Here is a 19,949-nt window from a genome sequence, read left to right as displayed (position 1 = left end):
GAGAAACTGTCCTGGAGTAGTGGAGGGGACCCGAAGCCAAAATAATGAACCCGGAGAGAAACGTGCGGGGTTGGACGGGCATCGTGTTCATGCTTTCGGCGACCATGGGAGTCCGAGGTGAAAGAACGGGCCACTTGGCGACATTCCTCGGCGTGCTTGGCGAGTTCGGAAAGGGGCGTGAATTCGGAGGCGTCCGGAGTGTACGGCAAAACCGTGCCCATTGTGGAGGATGGCTCACGGCCATACAGCAGGTAGAAAGGGGAAAATCCCGTGGTTGACTGGGTGGCGGTGTTGTATGCGTACGTCACAAAAGGCAGGGCAGCGTCCCAGTTAGACTGATCTGACGAGACGTATACATGGTGCGCATATCGGCGAGAGTGCGATTAAAGCGCTCAGTCAGCCCGTTAGTTTTAGGGTGTTAGGCAGTGGTGGTCCGATGAATGATGCGACACTCTTTGAGGAGGGCTTCCACCACGTCCGAAAGAAAGACACGGCCTCGATCACTGAGCAACTCGCGCGACGCACCATGGCGAAGAACAAAATTGTGCAGCAGGAAGTGGGCAACGTCGCGAGCAGTGGCAGCGGGTAGTGCGGCGGTCTCTGCATATCGGGTTAGGTGGTCGACGCTAACAATTATCCAGCGGTTCAATGTTAATGTGTAGGGCAGTGGGCCGTAGAGGTCGACGCTCGTACGGGGCGCGGGAGACTTGCGTTGCTGACAGGCGATGCAGGAGCAGACGTATTGGCGAATGTACCCGTACCTTCGCCGCCTACAATAACGCTGAGATACGCCAATAATAAGGCTGAGAAACGGGTGTGCATCGCGTTGAGATGCGAGAGGTACGGGGATCGAAACACCTCATCTCCACCAAATGAAAGGGCGTTCGCGTTCTAGTGAACTCGGCGGTTCAGTTCACCAAACAGCTGAGCGGACGGCAGCAAAATCAGTCAGTCTAGACCATAGAGTTTCTTACTATTACCTAGAGGGAAAGCTGGCAAGCCGTCTATGGGAGTTTGCATGGAGACCCCACGTGACCACCTCAGCCACCATGGGCGCTCAAAGCATCATGGGGCGGTGAGCTACTTGTTGCGGAACTGCAACTTTTGGCGAAAAAATAATAAAAGAATAAAGCTGTTTGATAACTACAAACATCCTAACATTCAATATCTTGTCTAATGATTGCAACAAACGAGCAGAAAAGCATTTAAGTGCAAAGTTTGCCTAAAATAAGACATGACTAGCTTTCCTATTGGCCAAGTGATGAACACTAAAAAAACTAATATTTCGTAATTAACAGGCGCACTTTTAAAAGTAAATATGTTTTCAGAAAAAATGTTGTTGTTTAGATACTTTAAGAGGTTTTTTAATGGCATTTTGGAAGAGTAAAACCTTTTATTGGCGTCGTGTGTCGTCGCGTCTTCACTACTATGGCTTTTGCACACTGCGTTCGCGCGAAAGTCGTCTGCGCACACACGAACTACGTTTTCGGAATGAAACGCCTTAGTACTGCCACTCTGTGTTCCCGAAAAACTACGACTGTGCCGCAACAAGTAGCTCACCGCCCCATGATGCTTTGAGCGTCCATGTCGGCTGAAGTGCAGCGCCGCCAGCTTTCCCTCTAGGTAGTAGTAAGAAACTCTATGGTCTAGACAGCCAGAGAGCTGGAGCTGCGCGTCGGCACTTCGCTGTCAACTTCTTCGTCTGCCAACGAGGGAACATGAGGCGCGTTCATTGTAAATCACTTCAATATATATATATATATATATATATATATATATATATATATATATATATATATATATATATATATATATATAGATAGGTACAGTCGCGAGCAAAAAATATAAGCACAGGTCACTGGCGATTAGAATTCGTATATCTCACCACGTGGCGCTGCGGTACGCCGACCTGCTTATCGGGCCGTTTCCATGTTTTGCAGCCTAGGGGGGGGGGACGGCAGGAAGTAAGCTTTATCAAGCGTGCACCGCCCGAGCGTTATCATGAGCAAAGATTGCTTCTTTTTTATTAGTTTTTTTTATGTCCGCGATGGTTTGTCAAAAGGAACTCGCGGGAACAATATATGATAGCGCTGCTTTTAGGCAGCAATTTTGCTGTCCGTGGCAGTCCACTGAACCCCCCTAATACTGTAGAATGGGAACGTCCCGGCACTCTCGTTATCACCCTGGATGGATGGATGGATAGGAGCGCCCCCTTTGAAACGGGTGGTGGCAATTGCCACCATGCTCAGCTTTTCTTTATTTATTATTTTTTTTGTTTACTGTGTTGGCAATTCTCATTAAGATTCTCCATCACCTTTGCCTACGGTTTCCTACTATTCTAACCTTATGCCACATCTCTGCTTTTCAGCCACCAATCCTCCAATCGCTTTTTGCTGACTTCCACTGCAGATTTATTTACATGACCATTGTTATCTTTAAACCCTAGGGCCTCAGAAAGAGTGACTGTGCCTGCATCGACATCCGGATGGATACCATCACATTTGATTATGAGGTGTTCAATTGTTTCCACAGATCTACCACACACTGCACATGTGTCATCTTCTTCGTTAAATTTCTTTTTGTAGCTGCGCGTTCTAAGACACCCTGATCTAGCTTCAAAAAGTAGGGCACTGCCTCTTGAGTTATCATAGAAAAATTCTTTCCTGATCTGCCTTTTCCAGAATCGATATAGTTCTACACTATGTTTCTTTTCCATTGAATTCATCCAATTTTTAACTTCCGCGTTTTTAACCTGTCGTTTAATGCTCTTTCTTTCTCCGTCCTCATGACCGGCATACTTACTGGTTAGTTTTCTAGTTCTTTTCCGCCACTGTGAGTCAACGTTCTTTCTGTGTAAATACTTAAATACCTTAGCTGCCCATCTGTTATCGTCCAATTTCCTCAGGCGTTCTTCATATAGTATTTTACTCTTAGCCTCCCGCGCCTCGAACGATGCCCAGCCCATATCCCCTTGTACTGCCTCGCTTGTGGTTTTGCCGTGGGCGCCTAGTGCTAATCTTCCAACAGCTCTCTGATTTGCGTCTAATCTCGACTGAACCCTCCTCGCCACCCGCAGCGCCACGCGTTTTCGTTCCGGCACTCTGGTGTTCCGTCGTGTGTGCTAATCTTTTTTACCCGCGACTGTACAGTATTACGACAAACGCGACTTTTCTTTTAACGTTTATTTTGCCAACAGTTTCGGGAATGGTATTCCCTTCGTCAGGGCGGCTTACAATGAATCCGTTTCGTCAATATAAGGACACAGAACAAGCGAGGAGGTATAATCTCCGCCCTCTAAACAAACTTGAGAATGAGGGCAGGGGACCGTATAATAGGCAGCACGACAAGTCTCACACGGGCCGCGGCTGAACAACAACCAGAAAAACAAACGGGGAGGTGGAAATGGCAAAGTAGTAGCAAATAACGAGCCTGAACAGCACAGCACGGGAAGCTCACTGCGGGACACGGGTTTGGACAGCCTAGTATATTTATGGGAAAAGGGGCGCCAGATTGTCTGGTAGAAAAGCCCGACAGGAGAGCAAACCGACGAAATGAAGCAAAAATACGCAGAGGGCACAGTCGCAAGTTGCCGTTGCAGCGGTTAACAAGTGAGTGTTGGCCGTCTCTCGAACGCGTCCCTTGCAAGCGTCTCAGGATACCTGATACGGGCCGCCCGCTCGGACCCGGCGGCGTCTTGCGGGGTTGTGCAGTTATGGGGGGGTAGCGGCTTCCGTGTGCGCCGAGAGCCGGGTTTAACGCTCTTTTGCCCCTTCTATCGCTGTGCTGTTCAGGCTCGTTCTTTGCTACTACTTTACCATTTCCACCTCCCTGTTTGTTTTTCTGGTTGTTGTTCAGCCGTGGCCCGTGTGAGACTTGTCGTGCTGCCTATTATACGGTCCCCTGCCCTCATTCTCAAGTTTGTTTAGAGGGCGGAGATTATACCTCCTCGCTTGTTCTGCGTCCTTATATTGACGAAACGGATTCATTGTAAGCCTGCCCTGACGAAGGGAATACCATTCCCGAAACTGTTCGCAAAATAAACGTTAAAAGAACAGTCGCGTTTGTCGTAATACTGTACCTAAACTAGTAAACTGGGCCATTGGAACCCCTACTGAATACAATATATATATATATATATATATATATATATATATATATATATATATATATTACGATGAAAAAACTTGCTCGACTGCTGATAACATAAGGAAAGAGTTGAAGTACACTTCTTAGAGAAACATTTATTTACCGACGGTTTCAGACGGTGGACCGTCCTTCATCAGGGTAAGGTTGTTTCTTACCCTGATGAAGGACGGTCCACCGTCCGAAACCGTCGGTAAATAAATGTTTCTCTAAGAAGTGTACTTCAACTCTTTCCTTATATATATATATATTGGTTGAATAGCAGGAAGTACTTGATTGCTTAAAAGAGCATATAACGAAGTATACGCTTCATTAAAGTAAAGATATTTATTGCACTCGAATTTCGATCGCAAGACCGATCTCTTGAAAAAGATATATAGTTTCGGTTCTGCTCCGGTTCAAAGAAAAATGCCGGTTTGTTTCTGATTGACTTTGGTTTACTTCCGATTGGGGTTCTACACCATGCGTAGTACCCCGTCAGACAGAAAGCATTTGTTTGGAATGCTTGAGATGAGCTCAAAATCAACTCAACGGAAAGTCTGTTCTTTTGCCGCTCTGCGAGTAACTTGGCATGCGTTTGGCAGCAGCCCCAAGAGGATATGACGGAACTCAGAAAATTAATCCCATGTGACGCTGACCAACTGATTTATTTCTTCTGAGCAAAACATTATTGCACTTTTATTTTTGTATGAGCGCCGCCTTCTACTAAAATCCTGTCGCTGAGATGCCTGAAGGAAGGGAAATATTGGCGGTTACTTCAAACATTGGCGGAGATTCGAATCAGAGAGTCTTCAAGAGAGAAGGAAAGATCGCGTGTCTAGGGTTCGGCATCTTGCGGGGAAGGGTATGACAATACTGCTAAGCACAAGTACAGCCTGCAGTCAATACTGCCTACACAGTACTCTAGAGGTGGCAAAGCGCATTTGGTTTCCTTGAGCAAAATTCGCCATCGGCTTTCCATAAGTGCTCTTAATTGTTTCAACAGACCATTTCGGGCAATAAATTGCCTCGGAACTTTGTAAACATAGATTGTTTTCGTGGCACCGTCGCGATTCTGACTTGGCGCGGTGATCCCTTCTTTTATGTCCTGCGTCCTCTGCAGACGGATGCAACTCAAGCGCCCCTCGAGGGAGGCCTTCCAGCCAATGACATCGACAAGTTTTCATGACACCGCCGTTAATCCGATTAAGCCGCGGTTAAACCCCTTTCATCTTCCGCACTCTGCGATGCCAGGCTAGCAGGACGTCATGAGGATCAGTCTATGCCATTAGCTGGAGGGCATTCCTTGAGGGGCATCCACCACTTCATTCTTGGGTTGTGTCCCACTCTAGTCAGTGTTCACCGACGGAGTAGATGGCGTTTTCGGTCCAAAGCTCCAGCCTATCGGTTGTTGTCTGCTCAGAGTTGCCTAATGCCGTCTCATCTTTCGCTCAAAGCAGCCGATTTTTTTCTCTCAAGGCTCCCGTGCATTCATCGTACGTTCACAGAAACACTTTATTGTTGCAACCTCATTGCTTCTCACAGCTTTGTAGTGGATATATTGGTCATAAAACGAATTTATGTTTTTAGGATAATACTCCTAATTCCAACACTTGGTTCTATTCGTAAAAACCCCCGCATCTATTTTACTGGGAGTCTTATTTTTGTGGGAAAACTTGTACGTGTTTACGTAATATACTTTTATCGTACTCACACCTTTATGTGCTCGGAAACAATAACGGATATCAAAGACAGCAATCAATATCAGACGTACAGCGATGAAATGCGCCAGAAGGTTGCGGAGATAAATGGGAGTTCTCAACTCCAAGCATTTTCTGACGCTAGGGGTGCACAAAGCCTAACCGCCATCTATGATCGCTGCGGTATACGATGTGCTGCAGCGCACCGTGCGGCCACCATCGGGGACATCCACGTGACCACAGAAGTTTTCGCTTACCGTACCACGCTACAACTGCCATTACCGCGCCGGTCACTTGACTTCGTACCCGCCCGATACTGGACACGAGATTGCGGACGTTATTCCGGTCGCGGCAGTCGAATTTCGGTCGAGACGAAATGCAAAAGCACTATTGTATACTGACATTTCGGCGCACCGTGTGAAACCTGCGACGGTAAAAATGAATGAGCTGCCCTCCATTACGACTCATAGTCGCATCTGTAGCTTTGAAGCATAAAAACCAGCTCACTTGATTTTAAATCTTCCTTGCTTCTGGCGCACAACTGCTTCAACTGCTGCAAAAGCCTTTCAGATGCGTAAACCGGTGTGTAGGCGGTTTACACACGCCATATTTGTGTTTGTGAGCCGCTCACTGAAAGCAGACCTGAGGCAATGACACTTACGTTAGAGTCGCAACGATAGCAGGCAACAAGCATCCCTATATGAAGAACTTCACGAAGCCACCATTGCGATGTCCTTCTTTTGCTTCGGAGAAACGTCTGCGGGGTGACTTCTCTTCCTCTTTCCTATAGGTTGTTGTTGGCGGCCGTGCGACAGTCGGTCGAGAAGCGAATATGACGCTCAATGGGATTCCACGCACTGCACAGATTAAAAAAAAAGTAAAGCAAAACTGATGAAGAGTTGTGTCTGCTTTCTCGCGCTGCGCCAGAGAAGCTGACGGAGCGTTGTCGACAGAAACGACGCGAGTCGCGCGAGAATATCCCTGCTTCTTGCGGAAAAGATGGGCACAATTCTCCAGTACCGCAAAATAACATTGCGCCCATCGCACCCACCACGCGATTCCCATCTTTTACAGCTTCCAGTGCAAATTATTCTCAGTTTAGGCTGGGAATGCAAGGTGCATCGAAACATTGACTGGAGCATGTACATTCTCTGCAAAGGAAAGCAGTGACCACAAAAGACGTGTTTTGTAAAACTATTCATATTTATTTGCAAATAAATAATGGATGATCTGACTAGGAGGGCGTCGGCTTCTATATATAGAACTGGTTCTGAGAGAATGGTTCATGGCGGCAATAAATAACGTGCAACAATGACGGACGGAACATGGTGAATAAGTGACGAGCAGGTGGGTGCCACGGCACACGCGCCGATTGAGCTGAAGAAGCCGTCACGTGGCCGTCCCTGTCGGGCCAGAATGGAGGCAGCAGGAGGCGCCACCGCCGGGCGAGTCGAGGTGCGTTTGCGTGCAGAGCGGGGTCGCTTGTCCACCACTAGGCGGCGCACTGCATCATCGAATGTGCTCGTTCTTGGATCGGCACTCGCACTCGGTGTGGTTGTCGAAGGCCAGCGACTCGAACTTAGGGCTGAAGTCCCCGCTGGAGTCCATCTCGTGCACACAGAACCAGCGTTCCACCTTCTGGATGGCCTTGGGCTGGCAGCGCTGGTCCTCGTGGTCGCAGCAGCCCGTGTACGGGCCACACCAGTGCACCACGGTGCAGTGTGGCACGTAGATCTGCAGAAACACACACACACACACAGAAAGAAATTTCAGGGGCACTTTGGCTCTCTAAAGTGCTGAGAGGCGAAAGCTCTTCCTGGCATACTGTTTGTTTTTATGCACAAAATGCTTTTAGCTCCCGTTGTCGGCAGTGTGGTGACGTCACGCCGAGACCGAGAGCCAACATCAGGGCACTGAATTCCACTCACCCGGGCACTGAAACGCGAGCATCCGTGTACCGTGCGAGATTTAACGAGACTCTCTACGAGAGAGGGCCGCTTAGAGCAAGAAGGGAGCTCCAGGGCGACAAGGGCTTTGGGCGGAACACGGCCGCCTTGATCACGCGCGCGTGCAGGGGCGAAAAAACTGCTTCCGCGCCGTCCCCAAGGATGGCGCTGTGGTCCCAAGCTCACGCATGTAAAAGACCGGCCGCTGGGCTGACTTCAGCTCATGAAGTTTCCCCCTTTGGCAGGCAGATGTATACACGCTCGCGGATTATCTAACTTTCTGCCGTCCTCTGCTACGTTTGCTTTATCTTGGAATCCACTCCGTTACCCGTAAGGACCAGCGGTTATCTTGCCTTCGCATTACATGCCCGGCCCAAGCCCATTTCTTCCTCTTGATTTCAACTAAGATGTCATTAACCCGCGTTTGTTCCCTCACCCACTCCGTCCTCTTCCGATCTCTCAACGTTACACCTATCATTTTCATTTCCATAGCTCGCTGCGTTGTTCTTAACTTAAGCTGAACCCTCTTTGTTAGCCTCCACGTTCTTGCCCCATAGGGGAGTGTGTGGTGTGGTGTGTTGAACACTAGACCCATTTCAAGACTTTCACTAGTACGACCTACAACCAATGTGTTCTGCCCGTAAACATTTCATGCTTACCTTACTCTCGGTTACGGGAGCGGCAGAGATTTTTTCATCTTTTGTTTATTTTTATGCTTTATTTTTGTTATTTTCGATGGTTTTCATTTTTCATGTATATTTCTTTCTTATTTTTCCTTCCTTATTTTTTATTGTTTTTTATTTTTCATTTCTTATTTTCATTTTTTATTCCTTTTATTTTATTTATGAAACCCATGAATTCACTAGATGCGCCTGTATTCGTGCTCAAACCTTGAGCCTTCGTGGTCTAGTGGTAGCGTTCCGTTTCAAATACCAGATACACTGGTTCGATTCCCTTCCTCGACGCAGTTTCTTTTCAAGCAGTGACGCCGAAACGCGGACAAATCTGCTGACACGGCTGCTAACGACAGTATGAGGCATTAAAGGCTTTCGCCTTAAAAACGGAGAAGGTTATTAGGCAAGCCATGCACTCTCGTGCATGCGCATGATTCGTGTGAAATGGCGACCGCGTATTTGGGAACCCACAGCGGGGCCCCCGCGCGTCTCTGTCGCTAACGGCGCCGCAGTGGAGTACACATTGGCGCACTCGAAAGCTACAGAGTTGGTGTCGTTCTCCGACCGCTTGTGGAAATACGCGTTGACAATGAATCAAGGAAAGGTAGGCGAAAAGTCTTATCCGTGTTGCGAGAGACCCATCACATTCCTTTTCACTTTGTACTTGAAATGTAAGGCAGCGAATGCTACTAACTCCTACTTTTTTGCTGTTGCTAAGAACTGGGAATTGTTATATTACATAGCTGGGGAACTAATGTAGTAATACGAAGGCACAATATATGTGTTCAGTGACTACATAGCTATTCTGTACTATCCAGGTGCTTTAGGAAGTGAACCAGTTAGTGTCCCTCATTAAAGAGAAAAAAAACCCGTGAGACTTTTGTTATTGATGTTTCCTGAATACTTCTCCAACTCCACGTTTCAAGTCATTGTGACTAGAAAGCCTTCGCACCTCTGCTTACTTTATATGAGACACTTCTTGCCAAGAAGAGGCCACCACGTTGGTCGCGTTGCAGTCATGCACATACTGCACCATCACACTAGCGGGCCACGTGTGTGCAGATGTGCAGAGTCTGCTTCTTGCACGCATGGGCACACGTGCCTGCCATAAGCAATTAGAAAGGTCCTTGCTGTATCCCCAGTGTGCTTATCAAGCTTCCCGCTTTAGATGCACCTCATTTTCCGCCAGGAAGCGTCGGCGCAGGATAATGCCGGCCCTCATGCGTCAACCATGTTTTCGCGGGGAGAAGGGAGCTAGCGAAAAGTGCTTTCTTTAAAATAAAGAAAATTGATAATGGCGACCTTGACCAAAAAATACCGTACATTTCCGTTAAAACGCTCCTTGCTATGAAAGGTTGCCTCAACTGTATATCCGACGTTGCCGCAGGGGAGGTCGTGCGAACACTCGAATAAAAACCGGAACAGAAAGTTCTGCTCTACTTGTTTCACATCATGAGTCAGCGCATTTCTGTCCCCGGTGGCATGTGTAATTCCCTTGGCACTGCATTGTTCAAGTGGCCAAGTTACGCAGAGGGACAAAATTACTCACTTGACAACCACCACGGAAGGTGTAAACAATCAGCTGGACCAGTGCGCAATGTGTTTTAATCCTTGTGTGCTCGATGGGCTCATAACACTGTTGATGCTCATACTTCACGAGTCGGGTACCAGGTCAAAAATATAGAAAAAACCCCAAAAGTAAACGAATGTGTATAGAGGTGTTCAGACGGGTGTCCACTTATATCGCAGCTGCCTTCCCACCACTCACGTTGCCCCCTACCCATTCAGCCATCGCAAGGCACACCCGAGGTACACGTGAGATACGCGCGGTCTTTACGACCAGTTAATGTTGACTGCATCTGCAGGAAAACGACTGCACTCTCGCATACGTCGAAGTTGAAAAGTGCATGTAGAGTACGAGCATGTGTCCCTCGGAGTACACTAGTGGGACGTGTCTGTCCGTAGCACTTGAATCACTGCTGCTGAGGCATCGATTTCTGCGCATCCAATGCTTATATCGGAAATATATGCGAAGCATTCTTTTCTGTAGCTATGCGGCAAAGAAAATTCGAACAATAAACTTCCACCTCACCCTCTTCTATTTGCGAAGTCGACTGGCAATAAATGAGAGGCGCGCAAGGCAAACCATGCCGGAAGGGCACTCACTTTGCTTTGGTTCGGATAGATGTCCTGCACGCAGATGGTCCTGGGCTGCGGAAGACCGCAGCGCGCCTCCCGCCGCACCATATCCAGGTGCTGAATTGCGTTCTCGGATTGGGCGTTGGCGTATTTCTCGGGCGGTCGGCACAGTCCCACGGCGAAGCACGTGCAGAAGACGAGCAGTGCGGTCCAGGCGAGTCCCCTCGCCACACGTTCGTGTTCGCCGGCCATGGTTGTTGGCGGTGGGGCAAGTGGGGCTTGCGGGCGACGGTGGTCGAACGGTGAACCACCGGGCGCCCATGATGGTTATATGCCACCGCGTTACCGTGATTGCACTCGACGCTCGTGCGGCAAGACGGCTTTGCCGCCGAGGGGCGGCCCACGCGCGTCTTCCGCCGCGTGATGTCAGGATCCCTGGGAAGCACCAATCAGGATCCCGGGGGGCGTCTCCTTGGGCCATGCCAAGGAAACCAGTCTTCCGGGACGCAAGGAGTGATTCCCTCGGCCGACCTCCCTTGCGGTAGCTCGGTTCGGACGTCCACATCTTCCGCTTCCGCTCGGCGCGTGGGGAGAGCCCCGTGGGCGACGCTTCCGGAGCTTTGGCCTCCGCGCAAGGCGGGTAGCTCCGATCTGCTCGGCATGTGAGAAAGCGTGAGCGATCTGCCGGAAAAAGGAGTGCCAAGTAGCGAGGGGCCCCTGCTATCCCTACGGCGAGATCACTCAGACAGGGGAGTCCCCTTCACCAATCAATATCTTAATACGCGTATTCACTGATAATGCCCCCAGCCAACGTTATCTTCAGGAATGTTTCTAGATGAGACGCGTATTTCGTCACGGCTTGCGTGTCCGGACTTCGACGTCATGGAGCAGGTTTGCAAAATTACAAAAGAAAAATAAAATTTGAATATCCAACTTCCAACGCGTCTTCTGTTTTCAACGCAAGCTAAACTATAATGCTCCTCTCATTTTCTGAAGCTTAGGTTTCTTCTACTCTGCAGCTAAGGTGCATAACCTTTCGGAGCGCTGGTTGATGGTTACAACTCCAGTTCGGGATGTTGAAGACGCATATCGCATACACGAGTTCTACAGGTGTGATCCAGTTGAGGCAGCTTTCTGGACTGTTCTGAAGCGAGACATTAAAACACAGTAAGTAATAAACCAGACACAGGCGGAGTGCTTCATCCGTGTCCATACTCATCCATGGTGGCTCGTCTGCAGGGTACATTGTGCGAAAGAGACAGGGCGGTGAAAATGCAATAGGCCCAGTTTTTCGCCTTATGAAGCAGCAGTGCTACAACTTGAGTATTTTTGTCGGCGTTCCGCTGAAATACGCGACGGCTCCGACCTGAGAACTTTTCTGCGGATCTGTAGTAGGTTTTTCATTCTCCATTTTTTCTTGTTGCCTGGCTATTAATTCAATGAGAGATCGATCACTACTCACGCTTTTCTTTCTTAGGATAGCTGGAGGTGTATGTAAAGCCTCATTATTAAAGAGCTCGCTAAATGTGATGGCGCATTCCTCGTTCAACGAGCGGTGTGTAACTATAGTGTACTAGAATTAGAAGTAGTGGGGCGAGTGAAGCTCCGCGCCAGCGGAGCGCGTGAAGCAGGCGGCGCCGAAATCTCGGGCTGCCGCGCGGCGGCGCTGCTGCGCCTTTCACTTGGCAGCCCCATCATACTCCGGAGCTCGCTGCGATAGGCGCCGGCTTGTTACACGGGGAGCGCGCTCTGCCTTGGAGTGCATTTTCAGCGTGCCATGCTCTGTTATGCTGTTTAACATAGGTGTAATTCCCCAAGACAATTCAGTGCACCCCGTGACTTTCTCCAGGAAACAGATAGGGGCCATCCACTGACCGTACGAGAAACGGAACACTTTGCGCGGCAATCTAAGCACGTGCACGCATCTACGTAGGTTACGCGCGCTGGTTTCAACAAGATCGTCGTGGGCAAGCGTTTTTCCTCCGTACGTTAATTCATGTGCGTCTTGATTTCATCTCTTCTGCGCTGTGCAGCCCATGATATTACGAGATGAGCAAACCTCGGCGGAGGAACTATTGTTTTGCTCCTGGATGTAGGACCGGCTACAGTGGAGTGAAGGATGCTCCGAAGTTATCATTATTCTGGGTTCCTGAAGACGAAACAAGGCGCCGCACATGGCAGCGCAACATGCACCGTGCGGACAAGCCCCTGGAAATGACGTCCGCCGTGTGTGAGCTGCATTTTGAAGAGAAGTACATATTAAGAGACTACGTGCATATCATCAACTTCAAAGAGGTGCGCATACCACGTGGCAAGCCATCTCTTTAGCCAGATGCAGAACCAACAATTCTGCCCAACATTCCCGCGTATCTGTCCAAAAAGCCCTCGCGCGAGAGGCCAGCAAGGAAAAGAACGTCTTCGCAAGTGCCCAGCGACCTGTCGGCCAAGAGGCAGTGCACACAAGGGGATATATCACCGATTATTACGTCCCAGAATGACGAAGCAGCGGAGTTATGTGAGCCTCGCGAGAATTATGCGTTTCAGCTAAGCGAAGTCCCTAAACCATCTGAGCTCTGGGCACTGCACAAGTTTTTGGAACTATATACGATGGTGTTGCTTTCGTCCACGGCTCCCTCAATTGTGAAACACACGCTATCAGCATAAACTAGACCAGGCTGAGACTTCTCTCGTTAAGGTGCCACCTGCAAATGACCAACACTTGCCATTAGTGGTCGAAAAGAGTGACTCAAGACTTATTTATTATATGGCAGGGTACGTGGCCAGAAAATGTGTCTTGAAACTTAACTGGGCGTCTTGCAAAGACATTCTTCTCGCGGAACCAAATGAGGCAGCAGTGCACCATCTCCCATCCGAGTATACAAAACATTGTGACTGGGGTGGACTTTTCTACCCCTCGAAAGATTTGTACTGCTTCGTCGCTGAATTGGAAAATTTATTTACAGAATGCTTCAGCACCGGAGAATTGCACGCCAACAGCATCTCCGACGTGATATCGCTTGTGAGGCAAACATTCATTCATCTAATGCTATTGGGTGCAGTGTACACAAGGAAGAGATCAGCATGAAGGTGGTCTGTTCCTATGTCCTTACGCGCTTGCACTTTCTCGTCAAAGGACTGAACAGCGAAAATAGCGCAAAGCGAAAAAGAGCCAAACTTGCTAATCTGAGCAGGAGTGTGTAAAATTCGCGGCAGTCAGTTCCACCAATGCAACTTTGCGTTTTCTCGGAAATATTTTGCGAATTATTGCAAATAAAGCCATTTTGTATATATTTCCAATGCAATCAGACTCTTCACATGCCTATGTGAGCTACAGTGAACGCACGCCAGCCATACGTCACACGGAAAGTTTATGACTTTACAAGAGAGGACTATCTGCCTTTCTTCCATAAATGTCTGATGTAAGATTAAACCTCGTAGAGCCCGAATAACTTCAGGAGCATACCTGCCTGATCACCAGCTACTCGCCGAGCTGCTGCGAGCGCGCGCTTGCCAGGTGAAGATACAGGAACTCTAAGGATGGATGGATGGATGGATGGATAGGAGCGCCCCCTTTGAAACGGGGTGGTGGCAATTGCCACCATGCTCAGCTTTTCTTTATTTATTATTTTTTTTGTTTACTGTGTTGGCAATTCTCATTAAGATTCTCCATCAACTTTGCCTACGGTTTCCTACTATTCTAACCTTATGCCACATCTCTGCTTTTCAGCCACCAATCCTCCAATCGCTTTTTGCTGACTTCCACTGCAGATTTATTTACATGACCATTGTTATCTTTAAACCCTAGGGCCTCAGAAAGAGTGACTGTGCCTGCATCGACATCCGGATGGATACCATCACATTTGATTATGAGGTGTTCAATTGTTTCCACAGATCTACCACACACTGCACATGTGTCATCTTCTTCGTTAAATTTCTTTTTGTAGCTGCGCGTTCTAAGACACCCTGATCTAGCTTCAAAAAGTAGGGCACTGCCTCTTGAGTTATCATAGAAAAATTCTTTCCTGATCTGCCTTTTCCAGAATCGATATAGTTCTACACTATGTTTCTTTTCCATTGAATTCATCCAATTTTTAACTTCCGCGTTTTTAACCTGTCGTTTAATGCTCTTTCTTTCTCCGTCCTCATGACCGGCATACTTACTGGTTAGTTTTCTAGTTCTTTTCCGCCACTGTGAGTCAACGTTCTTTCTGTATAAATATTTAAATACCTTAGCTGCCCATCTGTTATCGTCCAATTTCCTCAGGCGTTCTTCATATAGTATTTTACTCTTAGCTTCCCGTGCCTCGAACGATGCCCAGCCCATATCCCCTTGTACTGCCTCGTTTGTGGTTTTGCCGTGGGCACCTAGTGCTAATCTTCCAACAGCTCTCTGATTTACGTCTAATCTCGACTGAACTTCTGCCCTTAAGCACAGAACTTCTGCCCTTAAGGTGAAGGGAGCGGCAGCGCCATCTGTCGGTGTCGGCGCAAACAGCTTCAGCCCGCCGCCTTCCCTCGACCCACTACTCCTAATTCTAGTACACTATAGTGTAACTGGATCTTAAGCTCGCCAGATCGAAAACAATGAGAACGTGTCAACACAGTGTAGTTCCGAAGGCTGCATACAGGGACCTGGCCTCGTCAGAAAACAATGACGGTAGGAGGGAGCCTCGCCTACTCCACCGAAGCAACGCAGTAAAATAGTCCAATAAATGTGGGCTGCAACAATGTCAAAAGAAAGTATAAAATAAATAATGAAACAAAAAAAAAACCCAATAATGGAAGAGTCTCTTATAAGGAAAAGAGTGAAGATAATTTTGGATAGTGGCAAGCAGACAGCTCTGGACCTTCAACGTAACCAAATTCAGAACAACCGCTTACTGAGCTGTTAGAATATGCCTGATCTTTATCAGACTACTGATTACTTTTTTGGCGGAATACGAACCTAGTCACGTGCATGCCAACACGTACAAAGGCGACTGCTGTTTAGTTCATTAGAGTTTTAACTCTCGCTTCGGCTAGGCTGGCAGTGGTGTTGTGGGTGGGGTGGGGCGGTTATGAGGTGATGAAAGACGCAGTAACTGTCTCATGCGCGATGGACACCCGAACCATTCCGTGATGGAACTGATGAAGCTCGGCAGTACGGAAATTTGGACGAGTTCGTATGAAGGAACACGAGTAAAAGGTGGGAATGAGAGAGAGTGGCCGTAGTAGGCCACTTTGGGTTAGTTTCAGCCACCTGGAGTTATTTAACGCGCAGTGATACTGCGCATGTCATGTGCGTTTTTTTTTCTTGTTTTTGAGTCCCACGGACACTGAAGTGCGGCCTCTGTGGCAGGGATTCAATCCCGCTCCCTCATTCTTAGCAGCTGAACGACACCGCGGCGGGATGGCAGCAGCGTAAAGTGACTCACACGAGCTGGTTACTTTTATTTTTGCATGCATTTTTTTTGCGCAATAAAAGCTGGCATACCCGCTGCTAAATTCCGCGCCTTTGTAATGCTTGCAGTCCAGTTGCGAAGCTAAACGGTAACGCCTGCTCCTCGGCAAGAGTGAGCGGAATTACTAATGACTCAGGCAGAGGAAACCACAGCGATTCTAAAATAGACGCTTCATTGTGCTTTCCGCCTTAAACGCCATCATATCACCGTGCGTCGTTTCCTATGCCGGCTTCGTTTGCGTGATGAACGCGTGGGATGTCGTACATTCTCGTTACGTCGATAAAAAAAGAGGACTATTCGGTATTTAAACTGAAAAGAAAGAGGCAAATTTTTCCTGCTCGTTCAAGAAGCTCAAGTGGTTGAAATCAGGCCGAAGCTCTCCACTACTGCTTCCCTCACAGCCCTAAGTGCTTGTCTGGCACGTAAACGTATTGTAACGGAAGATAGGGCGGCAGGTCGCTAACCAGCAGAATACGGCAGCCAGCCGGCGCGAGACACTTCAACGTCTTTCTTTTCAAGCGGCACCTGAGAACATCAGATGGCATTACTCCCCCCCCCCCCCCCAAAAAAAAAAAATATATATAAAAGCGGGACTGGAGCACGAGCAATAGAAGGGAAAAAACGACAGCACAAGCACAGAAAAATGTACAAGGGAGGTTGGCGAAGATGTCCCACACGACAACTAGCGGAACACTGAGCGTACTGCACATTACCGCGTGAAATACGGTTTCATGCGAACTACGAGCACAACCACAGAGTGGGGTGGGCGACGCTGAGGCTGCACAGCCCCGCCAGGAAGAACTTCGTAGGTCACTTCTGTGACACGGCGCGAAACTCGGTAAGGTCCAAAATAACGGCACATCAGTTTTTCGGACAAGCCTGGGCGTCGTACCGGGGTCCACACCCAAACTTGGTCAGCGGGATGGTATTCGACGTGCCGATGACGAAGGTTGTAGCGGCGCGCATCCGTGCTCTGCTGCCGCTGAATGTGAATACGGGCAAGTTGACGTGCTTCCTCGGCGCGCTGAGCGAACTGCTCGGCGTCTGGCGTGAGTGGGTGGTCATCAATGCAGCATGGAAGCGTTGCATCCAGCATCGTCTGAAAGTCACGTCCGTAGGCCAGACGAAATGGTGTAAAGCGGGTCGTCTCCTGGGTGGCCGTGTTGTAGGTGTATATGACATACGGGAGAATCTCGTCCCTGGTTTTGTGCTGCGAGTCTATGCACGCTGCGATCATGTCGGCGATCGTTCTGTTGAGTCTCTCTGTGAGCCCGTTCGCCTGTAGGTGATAGGCGGTGGTTTTACTATGGCTCGTGTGACTGAGCTCGAACACGTCGCACATGAGCTGTGCCGTAAACGCCGTACCTCGATCAGTGATTACGTGGGACGGTGCGCCATGACGCAGCACGACTTGTTGCATAAAAAACTGGACGATCCCAGATGACGTGCCGCGCTGCACCACCTTAGTTTCCGCATACCTTGTTAAATAGTCGGTCGCGACAATGATCCATTTATGACAGGCCGATGACACAGGGAATGGGCCCAGAAGATCAATGCCGACTTGATCAAACACCGTCCGAGCGGTTCAATAGGTTGGAGCAAACCCGCTGGCTTGAGAGGAGGCGCCTTACGAAGTTGGCACGTGCGGCAGCCTCTTACGTAACGCTGGACGGCGTGAGAAAGTTTGGGCCAATAATACGCCTGGCGCACGCGTGCAAGTGATCGGGCAAAGCCCAAGTGGCCGGAGGTGGGCTCATCGTGACAAGCAAGAAGGATATCGGCGCGGAGGTCTGTCGGAACCACGAGGAGTTGCGCTCGGTCAACAGTGCTGGAGTTTTTCTTGAACAAAATGCCGTTCCGGAGGCAGAAGGCCGGCAGGTTCCAGAAAATTGTCGGGGTACGTCGGAAGCTCGGCCCTCCAGATAATGATAGGTCGCAGGTTTGGGTCAGCTCGCTGTCGGGTCATTAAGTGTAAGTCGCTGACAACTCCAGTGAAAGCACTATCGTCCTCTATGCTATCATCGGCTAACCCAACGGGTGCGCGAGAGAGTGCGTCTGGCCAGGTTTGTGCACAATGGTGGTAGGTCAGCCATCAGTGTATCTGTTCTCGCTTCGGCGAGCGCGGCTTCGGCCGCTTATCTGTTTTTTCAGCAGCGTCCGCTCCGGCGGACGCAGTTGTTGCTGCGACGCGCGCCTTTTCTTTCCTTTTTCTCTTCTCTTTGATCTTTTACTCTCCTCTATCTGCACGTGGCAGCGGTGGTGGCTCGGCTGGAGCCAGTTGGCAGGCCCGTGCAATTTCCTTTTCATCCTTTTCTCAGTCACAACAACAACAACAATGGTGTAGTCGAATTCTTGGAGGCGGAGGCTCCATCGGGCTAGGCGCCCCGATGGGTCGCGAAGATTGGCCAGCCAGCACACAGAATGGTGGTCGGTAACCACTTTGAACGGGCGGCCGTAGAGGTAAGGACAAAATTTCTTGGTTGCCCACACAACCGCGAGGCATTCCTTTTCTGTGGCCGAATAGTTTGTTTCAGCGCGAGGAAGCGTGCGGCTTGAATACGCGATGACACTTTCCACGCCACCTTGGTGTTGGACGAGTATCGCCGAGGCCTTCTTTGCTAGCGTCGGTATGGACTTCGGTTCCAGCCTTTTCATCAAAGTGCGCAAGAACACGGGTTGTAAGCAGTCGTCTGCGCAGCTCGGCAAAAGCCTCCTGTTGCTCGGCGGCCCACACGAACTGTGTATCATCGCGCGTGAGGTGGTACAGGGGTTCGGCAATCTTTGAAAAGTCGGCGATAAAGCGGCGGTAATATGCGCACAGACCCAAAAAGCGTTGCACGCTTTTCTTTGTTGTAGGAACAGGACAGTCGGCGACAGCAGCAGGTTTCTCGGGGTCGGGCTTAACGCCATCGGCACTCACAATGTCACCGAGAAACTTCAACTCTTTGTACCCAAAGTGGCATTTCTCGGGCTTGAGCGTTAAGTCGGCCGATCGTAGGGCGTCTAATACTGTCCCCAGGCGTTCAAGGTGTTCTGCAAAGGTTTCGGAATATACGACGACATCATCGAGATAAACCAAACAAGTTTGCCATTTGAGTCCAGCGAGAACGGTATCCATCATCCGCTGGAAAGTTGCCGGCGCTGAACATAGCCCAAAAGGTAGCACTTTAAATTCGTACAGTCCGTCTGGTGTCTCGAAAACCGTTTTTTCGCGGTCCCGCTCATCGACCTCTATCTGCCAGTACCCACTCTTTCAATCAATTGACGAGAAGTACTGGGCGCGACGAAGCCTGTCGAGCGAGTCGTCGATACGAGGCAGCGGGTGTACGTCTTTTTTAGTGATGTTGTTCAGTTTTCGATAATCAACGCAGAAGCGGAGTGTCCCATCCTTTTTCTTCACCAGCACGACAGGTGACGACCAGGGGCTGCTGGAAGGTTGAATGATTCCATCTGAAAGCATCTCCCTCACCTGCGTTTGAATCGCCTCACGCTCCTTCCGTGAGATACGGTACGGCTGCTGATGGATAGGCCGGGCATCGTCAGGTGTAATGATGCGGTGCTTCAGAAGAGCCGTTTGCCGGACTTTCGACGAAGAAGCGAAACAGGTAGTGTATTCGAGGAGGAGGGCACGTAGTTTTCGCTGTTGAGTCACCGAAAGGTCCGGACTGATGTCAAGGGCGTCAAGGGATGGGCGCACAGGTCAACAGCTTCGAACGCGAAACATTCAGAAATCTCCGCTAAGGGGTCGGCGAATGCGATGGCAGTAGCACGAAAAAGGTGCCGGGGCACGTTAGTGAAGTTAGTCACCAGGAGCTCAGACCAGCCGTCGCGAAGATGGATGAAACTTCGCGCTGAGCAGATGCCGTGGGTGAGCAAAAGGGACAGGTTGCCTTCTGCGACCGCTGTCCCTTAACGTAGTCCGTCGCA

At 49.3% G+C, this 19,949-nt stretch overlaps 1 protein-coding gene and 1 pseudogene across 3 annotated transcripts in view; one reads left to right on the top strand and one right to left on the bottom strand.

Annotated features, from left to right (window-relative positions):
- Positions 1-7,089: 7,089 nt before the first annotated feature.
- Positions 7,090-19,949, bottom strand: part of LOC149325069 (uncharacterized) — a 43,811-nt gene continuing 30,951 nt past the window's right edge. For 2 of the 3 annotated variants that reach the window (XM_089563917.1, XM_089563916.1), the window contains exons 2-3: positions 10,609-11,232; positions 7,090-7,556 (exon numbers count right to left, since the gene is read on the bottom strand). In XM_089563917.1, coding sequence (XP_089420043.1) covers positions 7,332-7,556; positions 10,609-10,833 — 450 coding nt within the window. In that variant the 5' untranslated portion in view covers positions 10,834-11,232 and the 3' untranslated portion in view covers positions 7,090-7,331. Of the gene's footprint in view, positions 7,557-10,608; positions 14,352-19,949 lie in introns of those variants that run through there. The other variant, XM_089563915.1, reaches the window with a different exon arrangement.
- On the top strand, positions 12,631-13,250 carry LOC149325070 (uncharacterized; annotated as a pseudogene).

Source organism: Amblyomma mixtum, chromosome 10 (genome assembly GCF_055824585.1).
Source record: "Amblyomma mixtum isolate Tamu chromosome 10, ASM5582458v1, whole genome shotgun sequence".
Lineage (NCBI taxonomy): Eukaryota > Metazoa > Arthropoda > Arachnida > Ixodida > Ixodidae > Amblyomma > Amblyomma mixtum.
The sequence above is the reverse complement of the archived record's forward strand: the minus strand, read 5'-3'. Positions and strand labels throughout refer to the sequence as shown.